The sequence below is a fragment of the Pteropus vampyrus genome, unplaced genomic scaffold, assembly GCF_000151845.1.
Source record: "Pteropus vampyrus isolate Shadow unplaced genomic scaffold, Pvam_2.0 Scaffold276, whole genome shotgun sequence".
NCBI classification, from domain to species: domain Eukaryota; kingdom Metazoa; phylum Chordata; class Mammalia; order Chiroptera; family Pteropodidae; genus Pteropus; species Pteropus vampyrus.
This window is the reverse complement of record NW_011889057.1, coordinates 1725708-1735658: the sequence shown is the minus strand read 5'-3', so window position 1 is coordinate 1735658 and position 9951 is coordinate 1725708. Positions and strand designations below refer to the sequence as shown.

The 9951-nt window shown below is 50.7% G+C and overlaps 1 protein-coding gene across 1 annotated transcript in view; it reads right to left on the bottom strand.

The window, feature by feature from the left end:
• Window positions 1-3163: 3163 nt before the first annotated feature.
• The window catches only part of ITGA5 (integrin subunit alpha 5), a 20968-nt gene continuing 14180 nt past the window's right edge, over window positions 3164-9951 (bottom strand). The window contains exons 17-27 of the mRNA XM_023520753.1: window positions 9470-9734; window positions 9294-9386; window positions 9082-9161; window positions 8893-8973; window positions 8689-8794; window positions 8115-8267; window positions 7133-7219; window positions 6913-7026; window positions 6192-6293; window positions 5352-5474; window positions 3164-4680 (exon numbers count right to left, since the gene is read on the bottom strand). Coding sequence (XP_023376521.1) covers window positions 4597-4680; window positions 5352-5474; window positions 6192-6293; window positions 6913-7026; window positions 7133-7219; window positions 8115-8267; window positions 8689-8794; window positions 8893-8973; window positions 9082-9161; window positions 9294-9386; window positions 9470-9734 — 1288 coding nt within the window. The 3' untranslated portion in view covers window positions 3164-4596. The remainder of the gene's footprint in view (window positions 4681-5351; window positions 5475-6191; window positions 6294-6912; window positions 7027-7132; window positions 7220-8114; window positions 8268-8688; window positions 8795-8892; window positions 8974-9081; window positions 9162-9293; window positions 9387-9469; window positions 9735-9951) is intronic.

Sequence of the window (9951 nt, the reverse complement as noted above, 5' to 3'; positions counted from 1 at the left end):
GGGGGTACGGGGGGAGGAGTCGGGGGAGGAGCAGAGGCCGGCCCAGGCGGAGCGGGGGCGGAGCCCGTAGCAGGTGAAGACGGGAGGAGGGGGGACCAGGGCACCCAGGGCTCCATAAGGGGGCGTCCTGGCGGCTCCTCGCCCCCTCTCGCTTTCTCTTTTAGTTGCTGCCCCTGGGTCTCCTGCATTTAGAGTGTCACTGCAGCCAGGGCTGGAGAACAAGACATCTAGGAGACGGTGTGAGACGATAAAAGAAACTGAAAACTAAGACGCCTGGGTTCCTGGCAAGGGCTGAGTCTGGTCATGAGCTGATATGGGGAGGGGGATGCCTAAGTGCTCTGGGGAGAAATGGGGCCTGGGATGAGTGGGTCACCTGAGTCTTCTCCAAAGTGATGGGCTGGGCAGGGGCGGAGGGTGCATGCAGAGAATGTTTGTCCTAGCTTGTTTCTCTCTTTGGAGCAGGATGCCCCGGGGGGCTGGTCTCTGGTGAAATGTGGGGTTGAAGATGGATACCAGGTTGACCTGTGGCTAGGGCTGGCATGCCTAGGTCCTCAGGGAAGGTCTTAGTGAAGAGATTGCAATCAATGGACCCAAAGAGGTGGGAATAGAAGCTTACAACTGAGACTGTTAGGGCAACCAGAAGATGACAGAAGATCCAGAACTGAGGCTCAGCCTTGTAGATAACCTGGATTGGGGTGGGGACAGGATTATCTATCCGGCTCCTGAACCCAGGACACTCCCCACTAAGGTGAAATTGGATTGAAGAGGACTGGCGTTTGGTGAAGTGTAGGAGAAGATGGAGGATAGGACAGAATGTATGGGCTGGGAAGATTGTCGGGGAAGGGGAGGTGGAGTACAAGACACTGAATGTATTCTAAAGACCAACAAAGGAACTTGACTGGAGGCAGACAACTGGGACGCCAGCACGAGGCGAGAGTCTGAATCTGTGAGGTGTTTGGGGAAGATGCAGCTGCTGTAGCCTGGACCTGTCTGTACCTGCCCCAAAGAGGGAGAGTGGCAGCAGGTCTTCCCAGAATGCCAAGCAGCCAGCATCAGGCCAACCCCAGCCAGAAGGAAAGGAGGTGTGACTGGGAACCGGAACACTTAGGGTTTAGGGAAGCTGGAGGCAGGAAAGAAGAGGTCGGTGGAAGGGTGGTGGGGCTGGAATCTTGGAACGGTCTAGGAAGGGGAAAGAGACTGGGGACTGGGATTCCTGGGTTCTGCAAGGAAGTTGGGACTAGATGGCTAATTAAGGTACAGGAAGTTCAAGTTCCTGTTTCTGGGCCTCAGCAATCTCTTGCCCTCACCCCAGTGATCTGTTTTAAAGAAAAGTCCTGTTTCTGCACCTGCCAAGATGTTCCAGCTCAAGGACAAATAAATGCTGGGGGTGCCAATCCCTTGTTGATCTCAGGAGACTGTGGCCTTGCTGCCCAAGTCTCACCTTGGGGGAGAATATAGGTTTTCTGAGCCCATCAGAGGAGGTCCTCTTGCTCCAGATCCGACCTACCACCATGTCATCCAACCATAGCATTACAAAGCCTGCTTCTCCCCAGGCCTTGTTATCCACCCCCATACACATACACTCCTTGCCTCTTCCCATTCTTCCTCCTTTTGGGTGGACTCCAAGAACAAACAAGAGTCAACATCAGGCATGGCTGATCAGTGATAGAGACCCCTTTGCTCTTAGCCTTGTCCACCCTCCCACACTGCTCCAGGGACTCTTGAGTTTAGGGAGATCTCAGAAGAGGGGTTGCTTTGCTTAGCTTATCAAGGGGAGGCAGCTGGCTGGAGGGCAGGGTGACCTTGTAGGCAGCTGGGGGGATAGCATGTGGGGTGAATTCATTATTGATGAGCCCTGCACCCCGGGCTACTAATGAGCCTAGGCCGGCTGCTCTAATTGATGTCAAGAAACTTGAGACCCCCAGATCAGCTTCCCGCCTGCCAGCTGCCTCTCCTGAGCCCCTTCCCCCACCCTGCACCCCCAGCTGCTCTGTTTCCTTCCCAGGGTTTCTTTTCCATCAGCAACACAGATAAAGATAGGGCTCAGGCTTCCCAGACCCCTCACCCTCATGTACCTCTGGATCACTCAAGTCTCAGAGATGGGAGGCAGATATGCTCTGGAGGGGCTGGAGGATCTGGAAGGGGAAACAGACCAGAGTCTGAGATTACAGTTCAGGGACAGAGGGGCTAGTGCTAGATTACATCTTTGGCATTTCTTTAAGGAATTCCTTTCTTATATTATGCATCCTCGGGAGAGACCTTGTCACTCTCTGAGACTCAAAGATATAGGAACTACAGCTACACCCATAATGCCAACTCAATACACACAGTCCACTTCCTCTCATTTCCTCCTCACACTAGTCTCAGACCCAGGCCCTGAAGTTTAGCTGATGCCGTTCCGGCCCCTCCCCCAAGAGGGGGAGTACGGAGATTTCTTCCTTGAGAATTCCCAGCGCCTGCTTGTACCATGGCTGCTATCCTTGGAAATACTGGGTGGCTCTTTGTCTCCTCAGGTCTCTTCCTCTCCATCAGTCCCTCTTCATTTATAGGTTCTGGGAAGAAGTTCCTGAGGTACTTCTTTAAGAAGTCAGATTGGAGTGTGGAGCAGGCTTGGTCTCCCAAGAGAGATATGTTGAGGTGATGCAGGCACTGCTATGCAGGAGCCTAAGTTAATATAATGGCTGTTGTGATGGGGGAAGATAGCGAGGTGAACCTCATACACTCCCTTCCCCAAATCCCCATAAATTCATAGCTATGCTGCCCTCTGGTGGCTGAATTCTAGTCCAGCATGACAAGGCCATCTTTGCTTACAAGCCCATTAGAATTTTAGCATCCCTCTCCTTCCTCTTGGTGCACATTAAGACAGGCCTTATGGACACAGAGGACCCTGAGAGGCTCCTTCATTTTGATTTCTCTACAAAGACCTGACCCTTATGGCATTGGTTAAGAAGGAGTCAGACAAGGCTGAATTTGACTGCTCTGGTATTCACTGTGTGACCTTGGGCAAGTTACATAACTTCTCTGGACCTCAATTTCCTTGTGTAAATGGGGTTAATTGTACCTATTTCACAGGATTATTAACGGAAATTAAGTGAGGTGAGGTATGTATATGATCCACCAGCTTACAATAAGCAATAAAAATGAAACAGAACAGTACCCTAACTGATTTCTTCTGATTTAGTTTAGTGGCTTTTTCTCTCAACCTATTTCATTATCCTGATTTAGGGAAGCCCAGGTGAGTCTTCTGGATCATCTTCCCTCACCTTCAACCTGGACCTCCCCCTTTGCATTCTTTCCTATTTTTCAAAGAGAAGAAGAGATTTCTTTCCATTCTCTCTTGGAGGTGTTGGGGACCAGATCTGATAGGGCTGGGTGAAAGGAGTCAAACCCTCCTTTCACTCTTTCTATCTTCTCTTTCACCTAAGAGAAAGGAATCCAAAATCGAGTTCCAGAGTTCCTGGGGGTCATAATCCTGGCTCTCAGTGGAAAGAAGCTGTGAGAAACATAGGCTTTTTCTACCCACCAGGCCGTCTGGTTCCAGGATGGGTTTGGAAGGAGTGGGGTAGGACAGATTCCAGCTCTGGTCAGTGGGAGCACCGGGCCGGGTTTATTGCACTTGCAACAGAGTTTAAATAAGTCCCGGGTGTCCGGAGCTGAGGTGAGGGAAGGGTGGGGCAGGGAGAGGAAGGGCAGCGTCAGTGCAGCTGGAGGGCAGAACCCAAATCCTGCAGGCCCAGGACAGTGGGCTCCCCTTTCTCCAGGGGACTGGGAGGGCCTGCCTTTGGCCAGGCTGAGGTTCCAGATGTGTTGCCATCATGGCCCCTTCAGGTCCTGGGCAATTCCTGACTTCTCCCGAGTCAGAGGTGGATTGGGCCTCCAAGCCCAGGTCTGGAGCAGGCTCAAATGTAGTCCTGGATTGCCTGGTTAGGTTACCAAAGTCTGAGTCAGGGTCCCAGATCTATCTCAGGCCCCAGGTTCGATCTGGACCCAGTAGAGTTCTGATTCAACCTTGGAGCTGGTTCTGGGCCAGTGTCGATCCTTGTTTGGGATCTGTCCTGAGCTGGTCCTGGGGCACCATCCACGGTTAGTGTTTTTTATTGGCCCACCAGGGTGAGGCTGTTCAGAGCTGCCAGGTTTCACTCCCCAGGTTCCAGGTTCTTCACTGGAGGCTTCCTGTGGATCTCTGGCAAAGTGGAGGACAGATCTTTGCAGGCTGGAGCTGGACAGAAAGTCCTGGTGGCAAGTCTGGCCCAGAGGACTGGGATTGGATTCCCCAGTTCTGGTTCCAAGTTGTTTTCAGGAAACTATTTCCAAAATGCAAAGGCTGCAGGGAGGCTGGGGCCTCTGTCCCTGGATCTGAGTTCCCCCATCCATGAGGAGGGCATGTGTAAACGAGGGTCCTTCACAGTGCATGGGAGTGTGGATCCCCAGCTCCTCACCTCCCGGCTCTGGCCCTTCAAGTATGTCTCTGGGCTGGGGAGAGGAGCTTCTCCCTGGCCCTCAGCACCTTCAGGAAGCACTCAGCCCCCTCCCTGTCAGCAGACTGAGGGTGGGGAGACTGGGCCTTCAGGGTTGGGAGTCTGTGTTCGAGAAACGTCAGGCATCAGAGGTGGCTGGAGGCTTGAGCTGAGCCTTTTCCATGGCGGTGCCATATGGGAGGGAGCGTTTGAAGAATCCGAGCTAATTGGGGGGAGGGAGGGAGGGGGAAGGAGGAAGAGTTTAGATACTCTGGCTCTCATCTCTCTCCAGATATTATCCTAAGGGGGAATGAAGAGGACACTAGTACTTCCAACCTCCCCATCTTGCAAAAGTGGCCTAAATTCAGGCTATCTTGTCTACTTCTCTAAGAGGTCCAATGGGCCAAGAGGGCTAAAGCTGGGGGTGCTTTGGTATAAGAGGGTCTTTCATCGGTGCCATAAAAATTCCTCCAGTTAAGCCAGGGATAGCAAATACATTTGATCTCAAGTTCCAAGTCTGATTGTGTAGTATTGGCTGCCTCTTGAGGATTCTGAGGCCACTTCTAGGGTATGATCAATTAGTGATGGCTGCCATGGGTATTTAAAGGAAGCGACAGCACAAAAGCCATATATTTGCCACCTATGAGTAACGCTGATTTTGCAAGTATAGGCAAACTTACCAGTTTGAGTCAAGAGACTCTTTTTAAGATAGAGGCTATAGAATGAAGGGAAGAATCCTATAGGCAGGGTCAGGAAGGGATGCACATGGCATGTGGCCACAGGTCGGGACATGTGGCTGGAGAATTGGTCTGGAGGTTGATGTTCAGCATTGTGTTGGGTCAAGGGCAGAACCTGGTGAGAGGGTGGCCAAGTCGCCAGTAGGATATGGCTGACCTTGTAAAGGATGTAGATGAGCAGACCTAGGAGTAGGAGGCCAATGAGGATGGCTAGGATAATAATCCATAGTGGGACACCGTGGCTGCCTTCTGCCTTGGTCCACTGCACAGCTGTGGCCACCTAAGGGGCAAGTCAGGAGAGGTCACTGAAAAGTCATTAGTTCTCACCTATACTTGGCTCCTAGTTGCCACTGGACCTAGATCCACTTCTTACCTCGCATCTTGGGCTAACAGAATTCTGAACTTCAGTATTTGAATTCTTACACTGCATTATTCCTTCACATCTACTAATTCTTTCTCTCCAGAGAATATTCCTTTCCTGACTGGTAAGCTGAGACCTGATAGTTTAGGTCTCAGGTTAAATGTCACTTCTTCCAGGAAGCCTTTCCTGATCCTGCAAGGCTGCATTCAAGTGTGTCTATGATATTTCCCACAAATATCCTGGCACTTGGCATACTGTATTCTCATTGCCCGGTAGATCGTGAACTCTAAGAGTGAAGATGTCCTATCCATCTTGCTTAGTATTATATCCCTAGGACCTAGAACAGTGCCTGGCACATAGTACATGCTCAATAAATATTTGTTACACATATAAATATATATAAGTAAAATAATGAACTTTTTTATTCATACAATTTGTTTCTACTTTAATACTTTAAGAGTGAAATTTAACATTTTATAAATTCTTAATATAATAAAATTCCCTAGTTAAAATTAAAAAAGTATATATATTTGTTATGATAACAAAGCCAGTCTCCACTTATGTCTCAGTCATGGTGACAGGCCCAGCACTCTGAGCCCTCTCTTCCTTGGCCTAGACCTCTGGCCCTGGACTCACCTGAAGTTCCTTTCGGGGAAGTTGCCGAGGCAGGATTCGGTAAGGCATCTTCAGGGCTTCGTACACAGCTTCGCATTGCAGGCTAAATGGCTGGTGCTCCCGCTGTGTGTGGAGAACAGGTGTTCAGACACCCCACCCCCACCCCCTTGGGATCTAGAGGACATAGTGCTTCCCATGGTCTGGCTCAGGTTGTGATTTTTCCCTATCGTGGGTTCATTCTCTCCTGAATCTCTATGTCCCTTACATGAGATAATAGATGTGTAACTTAATAGTTATAACTAAATAATGCATAATTAGATGGCTGCATGTCAAAAAAAATTATTTTTTTGAATCATTAATGCGGGTTAAGCACTCAGGACAATGCCTGGCCCATAATGTACACTTAATAAATGACTGTCCTTTACTATTCTTACACCTGCTTGCCTCTCCACTGTGGATTCATCTTCCATCTCTGTTGTTCTATCATTCTGCGCACACTGGTCTCCCTCCAGCCCTCCCACGCCTTCTCTGAATGGGCCGGGAGAGGGAAACCGTCACTCCCAGTATGGCCACTAGGTGGCGCCAAGAACACATAGTCCTGTGTAAACGACGGCAGGAGGGGAGCTGGAGTGCCTGGGTCTTATTCCCCAAAGGAGGTGGTGGCTCGGTCAGTGGAGAAAGGGAAGGTTGGTCCAGGCAGGCCCAAAGGTCCGGAGTCAGGGCTGAGGTAAAGCTCCCCTACCTGCAGGAAGGTCTTGGCCCCGACTCGGAAATGCAGTTGCAGACTTCTGCTCTCTTGCCGATGGAGTGGCCCGAGCTCACAGCGCAGCCTGAAACACTCCACCTCTGGGCATTTCTGAGAAGAAAGGAAGCTTGAACCTGGAGTTCTGCTCTTCTAGTGGCTCTGAGAACCCAACAGGTACTCAACTCTCGGCCTGGACCTCATTCCCAGGATGACTTACCAGGATCTGAGGCCATGAGGAAGCAGGGCTCTGACCTGGAGCTTCTCGTCTTTGCAGCCTGTGGTTCTGGGAACCCTCGGGATCCAACTGGAAGAGGAAAGAGGCTGTTAGCTGCCTCTCATTACCTGTGTCCCAGAGCAGTTTTAACCTGTTCTTTTATCCATCCAACTGACCATGTCGAATGGCAAGGCACCAAGACCGAGTTCGGAAATGAAACAAAACAAAACAAACAAACAACAACAACAACAACAAAACAGAAACAAATAAGACTTGGACCTTAGAGTTTACAAGGAAGAGATGTGTAAACGAATAATTAGGACCCCGTCCCTGCCTTAGGGCCTTTGCACTGACTGTTCCCTCTTCTTGGAATGCTCTCCCCCAAGTCTTCACGGGCAGGTTCGTCCTTGTCTTTCAGGCTTCAGTTCAATTGTTACCTCCTCAAGAGGTTTTTCCTGATGACTCAAACTGTCTCCAGTCTCCGCACACCCCAGCATGTTAGCACTGCATTTTTATCACTTTTAAGTACCTGTTAATCTCTATTTTTAATTTTTATTATCTATTACACGCCACTAAAATGTAAGCTCCATGAGAGTGAGTACCTTGTTAGTTTTGTTCGATGTGGTATTTCCTGAGCCTATAACAGGGTTCAGTACAGATACTCATTGAATTAAATGTTGTTAATGAGTAAATAGGCATTGGGGCCCAGGGGAACAGGTCTGAAGGAAGTGGTGCAGAGCTAGACTCTCAGACCATGCCGGGGCAAGAAGGGAGGGATATTTCAGGCAGAAAGATAGAAGTGCAGTGCATAAAGGAACTTTTTTCCTTCCTAGAGCCTTGAGGTATCTGTGGGCCTTTTGATTCCTTCCAGGGGCCCAAGTTTTAGCTTCAAGCACATCCTCATTGGTTCTTACAGGCCACCGGGGACCTTCCCCCAACCCCTCAGCCTTGGTCCCTCCCACATGCCTGTCTCCAGGCCCCTCACCTCCAGGTGCTCTGAGTTGGGGAGGTGACTGGCAGTACAATTGCTGAGTCCTGTAAACTTGGTCATGTAGAGGAGCTGCTGCCCTTCCAGAGTCTTGGGGCAGCTGAGCTCTAGCGCGCCCCGGCTAATGGAGCTGGGGCCCAGGTTGATGAGCTGAGGAGAGGAGAGCACGATCATCACTAGAAGGAAGGGAACGGTTCTGCCTGACTGAGATCCTGCGTCACCATGGCCCGCTATACCCTGCTGTACGTCTCCGATCTCAGGAGTTGAAGAAGAAATCGAAGGGCAGAGATGAAATCCTCTCCAGACAACACTCGTGGAGGTGGCTCCATCTTCCCTTCCAAGACACTCAACTGGCCTGTCTCTCCTCTAGCTGTCTTTCTCTCTGACCCTGCTGGGGCTTTTACATGTCACTCTCCCTCCCTCCTCTCTTCCTCTCAGTCCCTCTCATTCTGGTCCCAGCCATCTGTCACTCACACTAGCTCCTCTTTTCCTGTCATTTATTATGGTCCCACCCCTCCACTCCCTGTCACCTGCCCTGGACCTAGCCCTTCCTGCTTCTATCCCTCCTCACCTCATAGACGTGGTGTACAGCGGGGCCCACGTCCCCCTCCTTCTGAGGCTTGTCTTGGGGATGCCAGTCGCTCACTGGGAATAGCACTGCTTCAGGCTTGGAGACACTAAGGAGGAGGGTGGTTTAGAAGACAGTGGAATATGCATCCTTTCTTAAAAGTCTGTCTCCCCTCCCAGCGAGGCCCCATTTCGCCTGGCCACTGACCCGTTAAGGGAGACCTGGGCCTGAGCTTCCACTGAGAGCCGGAAGGAAACCACTTCACTCTGCGAGTTGTTGAGATTCTTGCTGTGGGATGGAGAGACTGAGATGGTGCTGGAGCCCAGGCAGGGAGGGTTCCGATGGTCCAGGCCCCGCCCCCCAACTCAGCCGCAGCCTGGCCCCACCTACTCATACCTGAGGATCTGGAAGTCAAATTGGATCGTTTTCTTTGTGTCCCGGAGGTGAGGGACTGTGAACCGAAGGCCACCCCAGAGCTGTGGGAGAGGGAGGGAAGACAGGGCTGTTAGATCGGGCATTTGCCTTACCTCAATTCCAGCCCTCCTTCTCTATCCCACGACTCCACTCTGGACTGTCCTCTCTGGTCCTCTCTCCCGTCTCAGACTTACACTAGCTCCTGCCTTCATGGGGTTGCCCAGGTCACACACCAGTAGGCGGCTCTGGTTCACCGCAAAGTAGTCGCAGCTCAGGCTGGAGAAGTTCTGGAGATGGGGTGGGTGCAGGTAAGGTTCTGGTGCACCTCTGGCAAGGCTTCCTCCCAAGCTCCACCTGAATCCCCTCTTACCCCTGGGTGTCTGACGAGTCCTGAGTACTCAGCTTCCGGAGGAGCTGTGACCCGAAGCTCAGCCTCATAGGCGCCACCCTCACCCACATTCTGGGCGTGGAAAGTTAAGTTCAGAGAGTTCTTGTCACCCAGGTACACGTGGTTCTGCTCCCTGGAGGGGGCACACAAGGTAAGGGACATTGTGGAATTAATTCCTAAACAAGAACAATGGGCCATAACAATGATGATGATGATGATGATGATGATGATGATGATAGATACAATTTACTGAGTTCGAACTCCATGGCAGGCACTAGGCTAGACACTTTGTGTAAATTATTTCATATAATCATTCCAAAAGCCAGAGAGACAGATGTTATTTTTTTCTCACTATAAAGATGAAGTAGCTGAAGCTCAGAGAAGTTAAGTAACTTCCCAAGGTCACACAGCTAGCTAGTATGTTCCCGATGTACTTTTTCAGGTTCCAGGTACTTTCAAGTTCC